The 19149-nt window shown below is 35.4% G+C and overlaps 1 protein-coding gene across 4 annotated transcripts in view; it reads left to right on the top strand.

Annotated features, from left to right (window-relative positions):
• LOC148821843 (poly(rC)-binding protein 3) overlaps positions 1-18825 on the top strand; it is an 81901-nt gene extending 63076 nt beyond the window's left edge. Inside the window, exons 6-17 of one of the 4 annotated variants that reach the window (XM_088930431.1) lie at positions 1635-1786; positions 2562-2585; positions 2764-2796; positions 2915-3031; positions 3709-3840; positions 4326-4454; positions 5272-5346; positions 9205-9246; positions 11554-11629; positions 14623-14675; positions 15298-15467; positions 17996-18825. In XM_088930431.1, the coding sequence (XP_088786557.1) occupies positions 1718-1786; positions 2562-2585; positions 2764-2796; positions 2915-3031; positions 3709-3840; positions 4326-4454; positions 5272-5346; positions 9205-9246; positions 11554-11629; positions 14623-14675; positions 15298-15467; positions 17996-18032 (957 nt within the window). In that variant the 5' untranslated portion in view covers positions 1635-1717 and the 3' untranslated portion in view covers positions 18033-18825. Of the gene's footprint in view, positions 1-1634; positions 1787-2561; positions 2586-2763; positions 2797-2914; positions 3032-3708; positions 3841-4325; positions 4455-5271; positions 5347-9204; positions 9247-11550; positions 11630-14622; positions 14676-15297; positions 15468-16253; positions 16490-17995 lie in introns of those variants that run through there. The other 3 variants (XM_088930430.1, XM_088930429.1, XM_088930428.1) reach the window with 3 other exon arrangements.
• The last annotated feature ends 324 nt before the right edge of the window (positions 18826-19149 follow it).

Raw genomic sequence — 19149 nt, 5'->3', positions numbered from 1 at the left:
CATTTCAGTTTCAGTGGGGTGCAGTAAGTTGCATATTGAAAAGTAAATTGCAAGTACCTTAAATTGAAATGGTCCAGTTAATTTCAGCCTAATAATTTAATCTGACATCAATACTGTACTTAATTGCAGAAATGCAATATTTAGCTTGATGAGATATGTTTCCATTGTTATAAAGTTCTCTAAAATAGAAAGAGAGAAAAAAAAAGATGTTTATTTGCTCCACATTTAAATGTTTCCTGTTTTCTCTTCCTTTCCATTTTCACTATTATTCTTAAAAATCATAAACTTTATTTTATATAGTGCCTTTAAAGGTGGCTTCAAAGCACTTTACAGAAGCGTGAACTTTAATGAACTGTGTGTTTGTTTAATGCTAATATAAATCTTTGTATTTACAGTATATAAACACATTTTATATTGCACTTTAATTTATCAAACTTTTATTATTTTTTACAACAGTAAAAAGCATTTCACTAGAACATTTCACTTGACACTCTAGAAAGCCTAATTGTGCAAATCCTTTTTTTTATTTATTTATTTTATGTCATTTAATTTGTTCACACTACGCAATCACTGTCAACATTCAACTATTTTAGGTTAATCTATTAACATTTAGTTATATCCTGACCATTCAAAATTAATTTAATGTATTTAAGTAGTATAATCCGTCATATACTGTCTTTCTCTCTAGTGCTTTGTATAATTTATTTATCATTTCATCTATTGTATCTGTCAAATTTCTTTCCTACATCTCCAAACCTAGCATCCTGTATTTATTTTCTGAATTTCTGAAAAGATAATATTTGGATAAAGATCTTGAAACGGAATGAACATACTGTAGTACAGTATATAGTGTAAAAATATCCCTGAGCAGTATTATATAGTTGTGGGGGATAAGCTTCTTTTTCACTGAGGAATTTATGTTTTTAAGGTTTAATACTACTAACTTTAAACTGTAAATCTTGGATTCTGAGGTATTTTTCAGAAGGACTGTATTTTATTTAAAATACAATACTTATACAATACAGATGTATCTACAAATAAATCTGCACTGCAGAATATTTGTGACTAAATCTGTGGATATACTGCATGATTTATTCTAAACATTTAAGTATGTTTTAGGCTGATTCATTGATATTTTAAATGTTTTTGTGGCATAGTTTTGTTATAGTATTGTCTATACTATTTTGAAAAATTGTAAAAATTGCTCCATCTAGTGGCTATAATCAACATTTGACTGCTCATTTCTGCTGCATGCAAAAAGTAAGAAATACAATACAACTGTCCTTACTACAGAAAATACTGTAAAACTGACATCATTCTAAATCTGAATAGTGCTAAATTTTATTTCACAATAAAATCCTTTCCACAGAAAGACGTATACAAAGTAAGATAAATGTTTTCAAGTTTTAAATCTTGTGGATGCTGCGCATTGGTGGTGGTGGTGGGGGGAGTCCCCATTATCTGTGAAGTGCTTTGAGTGGAGTGTCCAGAAAAGCGCTATATACTGAAAGTGTAAGCAATTATTATAATTACAGTATTATTAATAAAAGAAGAAACATGTACCACCATCACTGGAACATACAGCACATAGAAGTTCTGTGTAACTTGAAGGAGTTTGTCTGTTTCCTCTGTAGGTGACTGGTTGGCTGCAGTAACATCACACGCTTCCTGCCCCTGGGGGACTCCTGTCTCGTAACCACACTCCCTTACCTCAAACATGGAATCCAAAGTCTCAGAAGGCGGACTGAATGTCACACTTACCATCCGTCTGCTGATGCATGGGAAAGTAAGGAGATGTTTTCAAAAATTAACTTTTGAGACTAATACTGTATAATAATGATTGCAAGGAGTTTTCCCATGGAGCCTTGTAGCATTTTCCTTCAATGCCATCCTCTTTATGACTCTGTGATTCATCACCATTAGTTTTGTGTGAACCCATTTAAGGTCATTGTGCCCTGTGGGTCCAGTCTACTATACTATATAGGATTCATTATATTATATACTGTAGATTACTATTGTATATATTTCATACAGTATAAACAGGCACCATATATAAATCAAACATTAATATATAAAAATATCTTGCCTGTCTATCCATCTGGCTGTATAATTTATCATTTTAACCACTTATAAAATATCTTTCCTATAGCTTGTACCTTAGGTTTTATTTTCCTGGATTTATTTTACATTTTTCCCAAGAGTATTGTCATACTATGTAAAGTAAAAGCTTTCCCCAAAATACTGTGTATACAGTGACTGGAAAAATTCCAACTCGAGTATTCTGTAGATCTAAAGAAAATACTTCTCTGAGGTTGTGTTGTTCAACTAGTTCAATATTTCAACATACAGTATTAGATTCTTAGTCCATTTTAAGGATAAATTGAATTATCTATTTGTGTACAACTAGAGGTGTGACCTTGTTGTAAATAATTAACCTGCTATATAGAATATCTGTGACTGGTAAGGGCTGGAGGAATTAACTAAGCATATGTTAAAAAAAATCTCCTTATAGATTTACCTGCTGTAGAAATACCTAAACATATATTTTTCCTTTATTATAGGAAGTTGGAAGCATTATTGGAAAGGTATGTAAGGTTTACATTCATAGTTAGATCATAGAATAAGATCAATTAAATGTCTTAACACAATTATAATTACATGCATGATTAAATAAAACAAGTTGTGAGAGGTGGATAATTTAGAGATTTGAATTTCAAACAGAAACCCATACTTAAAGTGTCTAAATGTGCTTCTTTGTTTCAGAAAGGTGAAACTGTGAAGAAAATGCGTGAGGAGGTAAGTTTGTTTTGACATTTTGCCCAGATTGGTGTGGAATTTATAAGTCAGTAAATTTTTTGACAGAATTTAAGAGTAGTATTCTTGAGGTGTTTATCGAGTATTTCATTTTCTTCAGAGTGGGGCACGCATCAACATCTCTGAGGGAAATTGTCCGGAAAGAATTGTCACCATCACTGGCCCTACAGATGCAATATTTAAGGCTTTTGCAATGATTGCTTACAAGTTTGAAGAGGTATGCTCATTTCTTTATTTATTTGGGTTTTGAAAAGGTCACAGTTATTTTTCTTTTTGGTATTGCTTTCTATAGATAGGTATATTCCAGTCAACCTACACATTACAAATTACATACTCAGCAATTCATGATATTGTCCTTTCTGTTTGCTAGAAGCAAATACTAAGTTGTATTTTTAGGGAAGAATCATTGAATGGGACACCCTTTTTTGGTTGTGCATAGTTGCCTCATGTCTTATTTGAGAGAACAAAACGTGCTTTTTGATAAGTTTAATGTTTGTTTTATTTAAATGAATTGAAAGAAAATGCAAAGTAATCCACACAGAAAGAGGGAACATAGTCTATGTATCGCATTCAGAGCTGCAGGAAACTATGCCTGAAAGGTTTGGAGGTGTTTTGCAGATCTTTTATGTCATTATCAAGACAGTGTAGGGAAATGACTGCTGAGCTTTGAGATACCGGTGTTTTCTCATTAGCTCAGATCTAAATCTTTTTTATATACCTAGACATATCCAGCTGCCCACAAATGGCACACATTGTACAAGAGACCTATTAGTTACTATAAATACAGACCCAAAGCTACAACGGGTGGTTTGTCTATTAAACATGAAGGAGATGCAAATTAGTTTTTTTTAGTTTAATGAAGAAAGCATTCCAAAAGGTCTCATTGATTTGCAGGATATAATCAACTCCATGAGTAACAGCCCTGCCACCAGTAAACCTCCAGTGACCCTGAGACTGGTAGTGCCTGCCAGTCAGTGTGGTTCGCTGATTGGAAAAGGAGGATCCAAAATAAAAGAAATCAGAGAGGTAACCCTGATGGACCATCCCTAAAGGTTCTTAGGATTTTGGGAAATGTCAAATAGCTTGTTTTAATTTTCTTGGCCATTTAGATTAGAAATGTTCTGACTAATCAATACAGTATGTGCATTACCTCTGCATCTCATGTTTCCATGGATAGGAACTCCAGCTCTAACTAAAAAGAAATGTGCTATTTCCAGGTAATTAATGTTTCCACTGGCTCAAGACCAAAAGCAAAGCTATTAAAAATGTAATTATACTTTTCATGGTTTATTTAACAAATTAATTGAATGATTTGGTAAAACTTAATAGTAAAAAATATAGACACCATTATAATAGCTGGATTGTCAACAAAGACCTGCTGATCAGTAAATTTAAGATCCATGCAAATTCCATTTGCCGTTTCCCATAGCCTTCTCCCTTTTATGGTAACTGGAAGAGACTTGCAATTCAAATAATTGATTCACTTTATTTGATATTTCTCGCTCTCTCAGTCTACAGGAGCCCAGGTTCAGGTGGCAGGGGATATGTTGCCAAATTCAACAGAACGTGCAGTGACAATCTCTGGAACCCCCGATGCCATCATTCAGTGTGTTAAACAGATATGTGTGGTCATGCTGGAGGTAGAGTATGGTGGGAAATGTACAGTATACTGTACCATCGCAATAATAAAACTCAATGGGAAATACATGGAGAAACATAGTATAACACCTGCACAAATTTGGTTGATTTTGTGAAAATATCAGATGTCTGCAAAGTGGCTGTGTTTTGAATCGTATGAAATGCTGTATATGAACTTTCAGTTTCTTCATTTTGTACTGTATATACAGCTGGGATGCAGTATTTTGATTGATAGCTGGTAGACGAGATAACCTACTGTATATCAATAGACCTTCTGCCTGGTTGCTACGGTTGACATACAGTACATGTTAGAAAGCAAAAAGCCTAGTAATTAAACCCAAGGCATATCCTGAACTGTTCTGTAACAATTTGGAAACAATTATTAAAATAATTGAACAATAATATTAAAACAATAAAATAAATTTGACCTAGCTATCTAAATATCTAAATGGTACCAATTCACTGGGCTGTATTTCACAGTTAGATAGAAGGCTGGAGTTATGCTATACCTTCTGTGGAAATCAAACCCTTTGGCCCCTTCCTAGTGGGACTTTCAATATTTTTTAAAAGAAAAACATTTTTTTCAAGAAGGAAACAATAACCAAGTCACAGGTAAGATTAACTGCACAAGAACAGCAGGTCTTCTTAGTTGAATACCTAATACACCAAACTCCTAACCTGAGCACGATAAACAGCCTTGGCCCAGTCCTGGTTTATTGCCATTGAGTTGCGTTTTCACTGGTGTCTCTGCTGTTGCTTGTTCTGTTTAAGGATCAGGCTCTAATGCTGTCTCCGCCTCTCCCTGTTCCCCTCTCCTAGTCCCCACCGAAAGGTGCCACCATTCCCTACCGCCCAAAGCCCGCCTCCACCCCCGTCATTTTTTCAGGTGGCCAGGTAAGAGCCGACCCACTGGCGGCGTCAGCAGCCAACCTCAGCCTTTTACTGCAGCACCAGCCACTGCCTGTTAGTTCACTCAGGTTTTCTCACCTTCTCACTCGCATGTCCAGCACCCAAGAGAAAAGTGAAAAGCTTGAGGGAGGAACCTGGTTATGAAGGACCGCTTTGCAGTGAAGGCTTTCAGGAAGGGTTCTGGAGCTCAGAAGGTGTTTCTTTTGGTCAAATATGCTCTTCTAAAAGGAAATCTGTAGAAATGTCAGTATTCCTTAGAGTGCTGGCTTTTCTCTGATAAATAAGGATTGAGACAAGTAGGGTCAAATAGCCTGCTCACATTGGTCACCATTCTTATGTTCATATTGTATAATCCAAAAAGGTTTGAGACTTGCAATCTTTTTTGTAGATATTGCAAAGTGAAATTGGTACAGTACCATGTCATTTAACAAAACCCTAAACTCGTTTCTAAGTATTCAAATTATGAAACCCAGACAAGTTGAACAAACAAGCTTTCTTTAGATAGATTATTAATGTACTGTATTAAAAAATGTACTTCTTACTAATAAAGCTATTGTAAACCCTGTCATAAAATGTACATTTCTGCAAAGATATTTTGCTATTAAGCAATTCACAAACATTAAAACAGAAATACAGAAATTAGCCTTCAGTCAAAATTTGTGAAACCTCACTCCTGACATTGGTTCAGTCTACAACTACATAAGGAGCCACACAAATTAATTAATTTTCTTGTTTTTGACACCTTAGATCATATTCTTTTAATGTGCACCAATTAGAAAAGGTGTTTGAAAACAATTGCAGAAATTCATACATTTCGAGCTGTTTCAGCTAATATATTAACCTAAATTTAGTTAACATATTTTGTGTTTGAAGTTGCCGGTCTTAGCATTACCAGCCAGACTTTATTCCAAATTGAGAGCATTCTTCATCCAACATGTGATGGGTGATTCCATAAAGGCTACGAATTTGGTGTTCACTGGCATTTTTACCTCATTTGTATCCATGGATAAAAAAAATTAAAAAACATAATTTACGATTTTTCCTTTCTCAAAGAATTAACCCAAATTTTTATGGTATTCAATTGCAGCACGATGATGGTTTACTCTGTGTTTTACAGCTCTTGGGTCCTGGGTCCAATTCTGGTCTGGTGTAGAATGGCAGGTTCTCCCCTTATTAGCCTAGCTTTTCTCTGGGTGCACCAATCTCTTCCCATCTTCCAAAGCTGACTAAATTAACTGGTGTCTCTAAATTGTGTTTGTACTGTATACTGTATGTGTTTATCTTCCATATGTATATGTACAGTGGTGTGAAAAAGTAAGTACATCCCATGAAAAGATTTGTCTTTTTTTCCATTTTTGGACAAAAGGATATTTGATTGTCATTTCAACAATACTGACAGATAAAGGTGATCTGATTTTAAAACATAACATTAAAAAATCACATTTTGCACTCATTTGTACTATTTAAATCAACAGAAATGCAAATTCCTTGTGCAGAAAAAGTTAGTACACCGCTACCTTTATCATTGCATCAAATGCCTACAATTTGAATTAGGTGCACCAAAACAGGTGCAAATGATTAGAACATCCTTAGAGAGTAACTTGGAGGGTACTGCCTTATATAAACATAAAAAATTTGTGGTCTGGTTTGGTCTTAGCAATTGAGGTGTGTGACTTGCCAAAATCAAAAGAGCTCTTTGAGTGTCACGGGTGCTGGTCCAGGCTCCCATTAAGTGCGTAGGTTAGGACCCTATGCAGACGGTATAATCCGGAAGTAACAAAAAGGACAACAGGGAAAACACGATGAGGATCAGGACCGGATGACAGACTGGGGGGCGTGACGACAGTGATCTGGTGCTCAGGGGGCGTGGCGCAGGCTAACAAGTCCAAACAATCCAAAAAGGGAAACCAGGGCGCTGTCCAGGGTCCAGGTGCCAGGAGAACCATCCAAGACAGACAAGGTTAAAATCCGGAGTGGGATCCGGAACGGGAACAGGGAGTTAAAAACAGGATAACGAGGCCAGATGCTTCGAGCCCTGGACTCAGAAGGTCAGGACGCCGGGGAAAAAGACTAGCCTTTGGGCTACCCGCAAGCCCGGGGAATAGGCAAACCTTGTGACATCCATCTTCCAGTGCTGACCCAGGAAGAGGAGGGAAGACGATTGTGACACTGAGGCCCTCAGAAGAAAGATTTCAAAGTGCATGAGTCAACCATCTGAAAGAGACTGCACAACTTTACCCTACATGCGAGGTCAGGAAGGAAGAAGCCTCTGCTCTGAAAAACGTTTGCCAGACAACACCTACAGTAGGTCAAGATCAGGACTATTGGAACATAGACAAAGATAGAGCTATTTGGCCACAATGCCAAATGTTATGTTAGGCGAAAACCAAAAACTGCCTTTGACCAAAAGATCCTCATACCAACTGTAAAGCATGGTGGTGGAAGCATTATGGTTTGGGGCTGCTTTTCTGCCTCAGGGCCTGGCCAGCTTGCCATCATAGAGTCAACCATGAATTCCATATTGTACCAGAGAGTACTTGAGGAGAATGTGAGGTCATCTGTCAAAAAGCTGAAGCTAAACCATAAGTGGACCTTACAACAAGACAATGACCCAAAACACTGAAGCAAATCAAAAAAGAATGGCTCAAAAAGAAGAAATGGAGGGTTATGGAATGGCCAAGTCAAAGCCCAGATCTTAACCCCATAGAAATGCTTGGGGGGACTTGAAATGGGAAGTACATGCAAGAAAGCCCTCAAATATCACACAGTTGAAGGAGTTCTCTAAGGAGGAGTAGGCAAAAAGTTATCCAAGTCGATGTAGGAGACTGATAGACAATTACAAGAAATGCCTACAAGAAGTGATTTCTGCCAAAGGGGGCAACACCAGCTATTGAAGCAAGGGGGTGTATGTATTTTTTCCACAGCAGAGAATTGCATTTCTGACTTTGTTTGTTGAATAAATGATTGCAAAGAATAATTTTCATTGTTACCTGTTAAATTAGATCACCTTTATCTATCAATATTGTTGAAATTAAGATCATCTGAAAAACACACACATTTTCATAGGGTGTACTTACTTTTTCACAGCACTGTATATGTTGGATGGGTGTCCTATCCAGTTATTTCTGGGATAGGTGACATACCTTACCAGAAAAAAATGTTTTTTTTTAAATGATGGATAGTTTGATGAATCAGGTTATTTGCCTTAGTACAGTTTAATAAAAACCCCATATAATTCTAATACAGAACTATCAGATTATTAACTCTAATTGCAGAAGTTGGTTGTGTGTTACTTGAAAAACAAGCAAGCATTTGAAAATAACTTTTATCAGTCTTCATAAAGACCTATGTCCAGTACAAATACAGTATATTCTGAGCCATGTGCAGATTAACTGGAAATTATTTCATTACAGTCAAAACTAATCCAGTTAAATATAAAAAAGCGTCAACATGAAACTTAGTGATTTAACACATCAGCAGCAGCAAAATAATAAGTGAGGCCAGAAGTCTGAACTGAAAATTTGAGAATGAATGTTGGCATTGCCAAAAAGCAAGCTTTTCTGTTCTGCAGAATTATTCATTGCATGAGTGGTTAATACTGGATGGGGTCTAGGCTCCATAGAAATTTAATTTTTGAAAACGAAAGGGTAAAAAAATGACACAACATTTTTTTGGTTTTATAGTCCTATGTATTATATTTAAGACGTGTTATTTAGAAAACTAAAAATGGGGTGACAGTGAAGAGAGCAGTTGTATAAGTGTTTATGACAGTATGTTTATGAACAGTTGAACAGTTTCAATGAGATGATTCTAATGTCTGTTTTGTATTTTTCTTTTGTACAGGCCTACACTATTCAGGGACAGTATGCCATCCCACATCCAGATGTGAGTTCCCAGTCTTCATTCACCCCCCACACTATCTTTAACGAATTTTGCATGCTTATGTTAACAAGGACTAATATTAATATTAATTAATAATATTAATACCATTTCTGATGTGTAATTTGTGCCATATTACAAGCTGAAATTACTCTTTTAACCTATGCCTCCTGTTTTTTGAGCCAACACTTTTTTAGGACTTGGCCTGTAAAAATGGAAACAGACAACTCCCCGTTGTTATTTTCAGGAAAGGTTATGGGTTCATTCTTTTGGACACTTATTTCGATCAATTGGCAAATCTTATCTAAGATCTTTTCATTTTTGGATTGGCTGGTTATGAAGTTGACTGCAACCCATATTAACCATCATAAGATAAAGTAGGGCTGTATTTTTGAGGTAAGATTCTTATATAAAACCCTTTAATGTTCAATAGGCTATCTTCTTTAAAGACATGCTTTATCACTCACTGTTTTAATCTGTATAGATAGAGAGAGGGCGTTTTTATTACTGAAGGTATTGACTGAGAAAACCAGTAGCTTTAATATGCAGTAAGTAGTATAAGGTTGGTAAGTTTTAGTCTTAGTATAAATAGTAGATTGTTGGCTTATACTGTATCTTATTACTCAACCAGAATCCCCCCCTACACATGCAGTTCAGGGCTACCACAAAGAAAGTGCACATCAGAGTAAACTGCAGAATTTCATTTTGTTTGCAGATATATTAACCACGTTTTGAAAGAATACACAGAAGGTATTTCCAATTTTTAAACTATGTTTTCACACTGATTTGTCACTTTCTTGCAACCAGCTGTACTGGACAGCTGAATAAAATGTCACCCTGGACTTGGAGGAAGTTTCAATATCTTGTAATATGTGGGATTCTCTCTTTCGTACTGTGAGGAAGTGCAGAGATGTTACACCAGCATATTCATGTTATTGAAGGTAGAGATGAGGAGTCTCTTTCAAAGTGCTGCCACATGTTTGTGAGCCAGCGTGAAGCTGTTTCGATCAATGATTCACTTGTCAAGCTCTCAACACGTCTTTTGGTATGTAAAGATATTAGTCTTCCATGATGCTTGGAGATGTACTGTACCTTGGGTCCTTGTCTTGACATCTGGTTACAGTACTGTACATTCCAAAGGACAAGTTAATTTACTATACAGAATGATAAATGCTGACTAAGTTGTTTCTCTGTTCTTTAATTTCATTGTTGGCAGAATGGATTCTAAAATTCAAATTAAGATTTTTTTTTTCATTTTATCAAGCATTTACACTGAATGCCCAGTTTATTAGGTGCACCTGCCCTTCCCATGTAATTGACTGCTTAATCAGCACTATTAGTGCAGACAATGTTATTTAAAGCAGGTAGGCAGGTACCTAACGATCATGAGTGTGTGCAATTCAGAAGGAACATGGGAATGACGAAAGATTTATGTAACTTGGGACGTGGGGCTGTAGTCACCAGATCTCAATCCAATCAACCATCTATGGGATGAGATGGAGCAATCTGTTAGGAGTAGAGATCCATCACCAGCTAATTTCCAACATCTGTGGGACATACTAGTTTACACAATTTTACACAATTTTATAAATATTGGTTCTTGCCACTTGTTTTTTTAATGGGATAATAATGTAAACATAGGAAATATGTTTAAAACATCCATATTTAAGAAGGCTAGGAAAATTTGATCCTTTCTCAGAATGACTTTTCATGATTTCCTCCTTCATCTGGCCAGATTTAGAAAGGGATATTTATTAATATGTGTTATAAAAATATGACTATTTTTAATATTAAATCATTTATATTAATCTAATGCAATATATTAGTGAGTGTGTTATTATGTAATCTATAGGTCTTGAACACCTTTGTCCCAAAAGTAGGAGAGATTCATTTTTCTACAAATAAAAGCCCTAAAGGTGTAAAAATGCATTATCATTAGATACCTCAAACAGTAAAAAAAACACATTCATTAACTTAGTAAAACATGCACTGTACTGTCATACAGTGTAATGACAGTAATACAGATAATTTCCCCATTGGCTCAGACTCTTTTCACTTATTCCACCTCAAGAGGATAAAAAAAAAATCAAACCAGCATCCTGTGTGAGCAACAGTAACCAAAAACAATTTTCTCAACTCTAAAGGACGGAATGGACAGGCCAAGTCCTACTCTAGTTTTTCGCTTTCTTTTCTCCACCATGGTTTGTCATGGCTTCTTTCTTTTCTTAGTTGAGTTATGTTCTTAATTTTGGTGTGACCTGTGCTATAAAACAATAACCTCTTAGTTCTAATGTCCCTCCTACCCCTCAGCAGTTGACCAAGCTCCACCAGTTGGCTATGCAGCAAACCCCCTTTACTCCCCTTGGACAGACCACCCCTGCTTTCCCTGGTACGTACCCAAGAAGCCCTTTATCAAATTTCCTTCTCTTTGTACCTGTAGATTTTCTTCTTTTCTCTATCTTTTTATGTTGTTCTTTACAACATACCCTGGTGGTTGCTCTCCACATTCAAGTGGTATCTTTTTTTTTTTTTGTCTGTTCCATTCCATGTTCCTATGCTCTGACAGGCCCCCAGGTTTTTATCCTTCAGGTACAGGGGATCTCACTTCCTGGCCATGGAAGGACTTTTTTCCTGTCAGGTTAACAAAGGCCTACGTGACCGTAGGCTTTGTTGTACAGAGCATGTCTTCACAGTGTCTTCCTCCTTTGACCTTGCAAATCCAAACAGGTCAACGCTGCAGTTTTCAGCATCGATGTTGGATGGGAAACTGTATTACCAAATGTCTTTCGTTCACAATTCAAAATATTTTATTGAGACATACAGTATGCTTTTTATCCAAATCGTTGTAATGCTTTTTAAATCTAAGAACTAGATGCAAAGGATACCGTCAATGTCCTAAACCCTAAGAGATGAAATACAAAAAAAGCTAAATGAGTATAACTGATACTGACATGGACTCCTTGTTGCTTTTATGTTTAAAATAAACTTAGATTCCAACTTTTTTTTCAAATTTCACATTTAAAGTCATTAATACAGTTTTTGTGACAAATGTAAAGGTTCAGATTGAAAGTATTGTTTTCAGTTGCTTGACTGCTTAGTTCTTTCTATGAAATTGACTCAACTTCAGGTGAGATTGATCCTCTCAAGAAAACACACAAAAAAGCATCTTTCAATTTTTCACCACTTGCGTTTGCCATGAACACCTTATCTGGTTAAAGTTGTATTGCCTCCAAAGCATACAACACCATACTCATAATATATCATATATGGCACATACTGTACACTGTATAATGTGCATAAAACTTTTAGTATATTTTATTATTTTGTTTTGATATCGTATTTTAACTGTGCATGCAGAAGTACTCTAAAGTCCAGTTCTGAAACCCTCATAAATATGCAAGTGAATCACATTCAATATATGCACTTGTGACATTTTTAGCCAAGCAGGGAGCAAATCTGTTTTCGTGTATCTGAAAGCTATTTTTAACCAGTCATTTGTAATTCATTAGAAACATTTAAAACAAAAAAGGACAAATATAGCTGAATACATAAACCTCCCCAGACCACACAAGAACAAATGTTATCTGAATCCAGATAAAATGTTAGAAAAAATAATTATATTGATGTGTTTTTTTAAACAGTTCTATAGTTCCACTTTTCCTTTTTTTGTTGAAACAATAGTAGCATGGCTGGATATACTATAGACATTTCTTCCGTTTTGGTTAAGAAAACATATCAAGCAAAAGAATCACAAGGAGTTTCAATAAATTACCTTCTGATTATGTCCTGACATTCTAACTAAGCTCTGACTAAGAGATAACTCTCTTAGGTAGTCATAGGAACTTCATCTACTGTATCAATCATGTTCAGACAGTATAGTCATTTCTGCTACAGACACTTTCCAACAGGTATCGAAAGTGCATTTTTACTCACAAACTTGTTCATTGTTTACAAAAGTAATCTGCAGTTTTATAAATGGCTGGAGGTGAACAAATTCAGCTTAACAACCTACAGTACCACTTTCAAAAGTTGTACTTTTGAAACTACAACTTTGTTTGAAAGTACATGCGCTGTGGGCAATGATAAACCTATGAGGAAGGTGCATCTCATCATACTAGGAGTTTTTGTGAATGATACCTCAAGGTTTTTTACATTGAAGCTCTGAGTTTAAACGATATACTGTATTTAAATAAAACTTTATCTCAGATAGTTTGGATTCAAATAGATTACATCATTTTAAGGTTATTCCATGTTTTGGAAGATGCCTATGCAGAGTTTGTTTCTTCTTCATTAAAAGGTTGTTACTGTGAACTTAGTTGAATTAAGTTGAATTACAGAAATCTGTCCTGTGTTTCAATATTTTTGGATGTATTAGTATTTTTAATAGGCATCATTGGTGCTTTACTGTTTTATTAGCATGCAGAGTCACAATTTCTCATCATATACTACTTTTTTCTTTTAGAAAACTCTACATAATAGGTTCAAAAGTTAATATCTTCCTATTGAGGTTGTACAGCATAGATGCATAAATGCCTTTAGTGTGTGACATACAGAAAGACTGCCAGTACAGTAAGAGCATCCTTCATAGATTTTCAGATTAATAGTTTACTTAAAATGTATTTTTTTTCTTGTGTATTTAGTTTAATACAAATTTATTTTAAAGTTGAAAAGCATTGTTGCATGTCTAAAAAAAGTTCTGTAGTAATTGTAAGAATGATACAACACATTATTCCATTTAAAATATTTTGTAACATTGTTGATCCCTCTTCTTTACTTGCCTTGTAACTGTCCAGCATTTGCAATCAACTGGTGCAGTGCTTTTATCTGACAATGACAAGTAATATAGTTACATGGCTGCGAAATGCAGTAGTGGTTAGGTCTCTGAACTCCAGATTAGGGGGTTGTGGGTTTAAATCCTTGGCAGGATGTAATCCTAAGGATAAAATGCCTACTGTATCAATGGGTAATCTCTGTGACATTGTTTCACATTTGTTCTAAATGAAGTTCTCTGATAGCAAAAATATACACAACATGTAGGTTCAGGGACATACTGTACTCTTTGATGAAAGATTCAGGAAAATAAGCATTTTTGTAATACTTTTTTTTTCATCCATTCAACAAACACTCAACATCAAATGAACTCCAAAGTCATTTTCCCTCTTTTCAACTCCAGTGCAATTCATTTCCAAGAAAACTAACACCACTGTTTTCTGTTGTGAATCCAGATACCTCCCTAGCTTGGCAACCAGCCTATTCCAGCTCTGTGATCATGGAACCTGTTCTTCGAGGGTTAGAAGACCATAGCCAACTGATCAAAACACCATGCAGATCATGTTTGTTCACAATGCTATTTATGCTATCTTTTCCATTACCTCACTTTAGGTCTGGATGCCAATCCCCCGGCCAGTACTCATGAACTCACCATTCCCAATGATGTGAGTATAGCACTTGAAAATTGTGCCTTGCAGATTATAGCTGTGGTCTAAAGTTTCCTCTCCTTTTATGTGAACATTTTCTTGCTTCAACAAAGGTTTTACTGATGTCGTTCTGTGCACTACAGGAAGCAATGTACCAGCTGAGAAATCTTGATCCTTTAAGATCTCATCAGTCTTAATTATCTGTAGCTCTATTGCTTTGAAACATTTTACATCTACCAAAGAGACAGATGCTTGCTTGCGAACAGTCAGGAATTGCTGTTATATAAAGTTCCATGTGGGATCACAATGATTTACTCTTAATTTTAGAGTAAAATGCTCAATAATGGATAAACTAGTGTAACGAAAGAAAAACAATAAACCAACAGAACCATTCAGTCCATTGTTGCTCTCCATTATCACTAGATCCTTGCAGATAGTCAAGTCAAAGAACTTCATCAATCATTTTTTTTAAATTTGCTCTTCAGCTTTTGGATTGGCAGTTTGTTTCATAGACCCTACGGAATTTATACTAAATTGATGGTAAAGGCTAATGGCTCCTATGGAATTCCTGTGAAATCTGGATTAGATTTGGGCTTCAGACACTGTTTTTCCTTTTAAGAACCTCTGCAATTTCTTCCAGCTAATAGGCTGCATAATCGGGCGCCAGGGAACCAAAATCAACGAGATCCGGCAGATGTCTGGAGCACAGATCAAAATCGCTAATGCCATGGAAGGCTCAACAGAGCGTCAGATTACCATCACAGGAACCCCTGCCAACATTAGCCTTGCCCAGTACCTCATCAACGCAAGGTAATGTCCCTTGCTTGCTGTACCAACTGCTTACTAGCTCATGGTCATTCTGCCCTTGATCCGTTTGTCCAGAAAACATTCTGTTATAAATTTATTGGGTGTAACACTTAGGGCTTCATTGAATTAAAATGTAGTATAACTTTTTTTTTCTTTTAGTGCCCTGACTTAATTGGTATCTGCAATACTTCCAGCTATAGTCTTAGGATCAGACTGTTTTCAACCAGTTAAAAGATGATTATTTGAAATCATCAAGCTCAGTGCTGTGTGTGAATGTCATTATTTTGAAAAATAAAATGTAATTTACCAACAATAAGGTATCTATTTTCTTCCTAAAGAGCAAAATGTACACAAAAATCTCAAATATGATTTTTACTAGAAGTATAAAATATGTACAACAAAGTAATGGTCTAGATCTTAATTTGCTAATCAGTTTGATAACTTTCAATATGCTGTTACATAGTACTTTTTTTAGAATTGTGCCTAAAGGACAGTGTTTGCCCCAGAGTTCCTTTAGGCTTTAAAGCTTCTATGTTGCATTACTGCAGCTGAAGACAGAGAAGCATAAAGTAGGGAGTTAAAAAAGGCCCACCAGAGATTCTCCATCAGTGAGAACCGAGACCACTTGAAAAAATGAACAGCTGGGTTTGAAAAGATAAGCATGTAGAAATTTCACATTGCTCTGTGCTTAGAAATTCCTTAAAACAATGGATACAATTCAGGAGTAGCGCAACTAGTATAGCAACCCAAATTACTAATAGTTGTTGCTTTCCACGGTTCCACTGGCAGGTTCAGAGACGTGGCAGCCATGTGGAATGAACCCTCATCCATGTCTACATCCTGAAGCCCTAACTGGCCTAATTTTCTGAAGCTTACAGCAGTCTTCACCTTGTTAACCTGATGTACACGTTTAGATCTATTTAAAATTATTCCTGTAAATCACCAACTTAAACATAAATGTAGCTTTTGGGCAAAACATTTTTACCTAAATATTGTACATGTACAGTAGATTTGATGTAGTGTAATTTTCAGCATGCACACTCCAATAGACTCCAGCTGTATTGTTCTTCTGTCTTTGCATTAACTAGGTTTGCTTAGTAAAGGTTGTTGATTCAGCTTTGTGGTTCTCTTAAGAACAACTCTTAAAAATACTATATACTGTAGAAATGTTGTTGGCTAGGAAGCTGAAATAATGTGATGCATGTACAGTAGTATAAAATGACATACTTTAATTGTTAATAGCTGAGGACAATCAATAGTTTTTTCAGTGACAAACAAGGAGAAAATCATAATGATCCTGATGGCACTTTCATAGCAAGCATGAGAATTTACAAATCTCCCACTGTATTATCACATGAGTTAATACTGGCAATGTTTTAAAGCTGGTATATCTGACTTAATCTTTTAACTTGTACTGTAAAAGTAAGACAGTATTAATTAACTCCCCCCATTGTATTATCTTAAGTTAATGCTGACAATGTTTTAAAACAAGTATATTTGAATACAACTTTTTTAACTTTTAAAAATAAAAAATACTTTTTTTATTTTTAATATGGTTTTAACTGTATTTGTTTAAATAACAGAAAGTGATCTATTTCAGAAATATATTGTAAATGAATTTCACCTCATCCAAAGGCGGTTGTGTCTTTTGCCATATTGTAACCTTTCATGGAACCAAGATTATAGGTTACTATCCACTCTTTCCATATATTTTTTTCAAACATCAGAATTTAAAGTTAAGCAATATTATGACCAGTAAAGAAAATACTTCTCATCATTGATGCATGTAAGCATGTAGGAACTGGTCCTTGGATTCACATTGTTATCTCAGGCACCTCTGAACGCTCAACCTTCACAGCCCAGATGATTGTCAAAATACCAGGTTACCACGACAAAAGGGAAGGGGGTGGAAGGTTCTAAGGAATCTTGGATAATTACATCACCATAACAAACCCTTCTTAGTCTGTGACATCAATAAAACTAAATCATGAGAAAAAAATATTAATGGAAAATTAAACCATTTTCCATTGCTTTGAGTGGAAATCAGAGATCAGGATGACTTTTTATTGTTAGGATTATTATTTTGAATGTTAAAAGTTGAATAATACTTTTCTTTCAAATGGACAACCTCATTCTTAATGTTGGGTTAAGAAATCAATTGTTTGTCCAAAGTCCAAATTATCCAGTTGTTGGAATCCAAGCTTCTATCACTGATCAGTCATAACTTTATTATTGTAAAGGTCTGAATTAATTCTGGCTAGTAGAATAAAATGTTTAATGGAAAACATGTGGCAGGTTTCTTGAAAAATGTCATTTAAATATTCAATTACATCATTTTCAGGTTCTGGGCTTTACCATCCACTCCATATGCATGAGAATTCACTGATGCAGAGAATTCTTTGGAGAATAACTGCAGAGCACAACAATGTTGTACGAAAGTGTCAAATGCTTTCAGCATTGTTTTATTTTTCTCTATTTTTTCTATCTCTTCCCCCCTCCCTACTTTCTCCCTCCTCCCCTGACTGTTCTAGGCTGACGTCTGAGGTCACTGGAATGGGCACACTCTAATTTCTACCCATCATCCTTCAATGCATCACATGACCCTCTTGAGCCAATGGCATTGCACCTAGTTTGTTCTCTCTATATTCAGCTATCCTGCTTTTAAGTGATGACAACTTATTTCTATTCTATAATGTACACGTTTATATATTCCAGATTAATGTTCCTCCTTCCATACCCAAGTTGTTAACTTGATGCTCCAGACCTGCTTTTTTCCATTGTTTTAAAGGACACTTCACTTTTTTGACACTCTAGTACTGTACATGCCAGTAGCTGGTGCTCTGCATAAACATTAATTTGCTGTAAATGTTTGATTTTATTTTTATGTGTGTCGTACGCTGTAGGCACTTGAAAACCTGATATTAAGCAGTCTTTACAGCAACAAAGAATGAACAAAGAATGAGTGATTTACAAGTGATAAAATATTGTTTATCACTTCTAAAAACCCCTAGCAGTAACTTGAGTTACCCAGGTACTGTACCTTATACCTGTGCATCTCACAAATTCAATCTCAAAATGATTAATGGAATGCATACTTGCTTGTATGTATGTGCAGGAGGGATGAGACTTAGAAGGTGTTATCGGGCTAGAATTTGCATTCATTTTTTACATTAATCATACAGTTTCAAGTATGATTCAAGTACAGTACTACATACTTTGACTCAATTTAGTCAGTTTGTACTGTATGTATGTTTTTTATTTTGGTAAACTGGAAAGCCAATAAACTAAACAAAGAAAGTGAAATGTGAAAAAATACATAACTGCATTATGGGGAAATAAAGCATTTGAATAACATCTCTATGTCATTTGAGAGAAAGGTTTTACATACAGTATTACAAACCTTTTTATCTGTCAATTAAGAGAATTACTTTCATCCAAAGGAGCTTTCTTACATCTATATAATGTCACCTATATAATGGTGTCAATGTAACTAATTTTATTTAGCAACGGGTTGATTTAAAGTCTATGAAATGTTAGCATTTTTAATGCTTTAGACCTTATCTTTGTAGTCAGCAAAAGCCCCTGTTAGAGCTTGATGTAGTTTCACCACTTCCTAATTTTAAATTCTAGGCTATAGCTATTGAAAATCGAAAACCAATAGGGCTATAATACATTTTTCCCAATA

This window comes from Atractosteus spatula, chromosome 13 (genome assembly GCF_055471065.1).
Source record: "Atractosteus spatula isolate fAtrSpa1 chromosome 13, fAtrSpa1.hap1, whole genome shotgun sequence".
NCBI classification, from domain to species: Eukaryota; Metazoa; Chordata; class Actinopteri; order Semionotiformes; family Lepisosteidae; genus Atractosteus; species Atractosteus spatula.
Note: the sequence above shows the minus strand (reverse complement) of the source record. Positions and strands in the feature narration are given on the sequence as shown.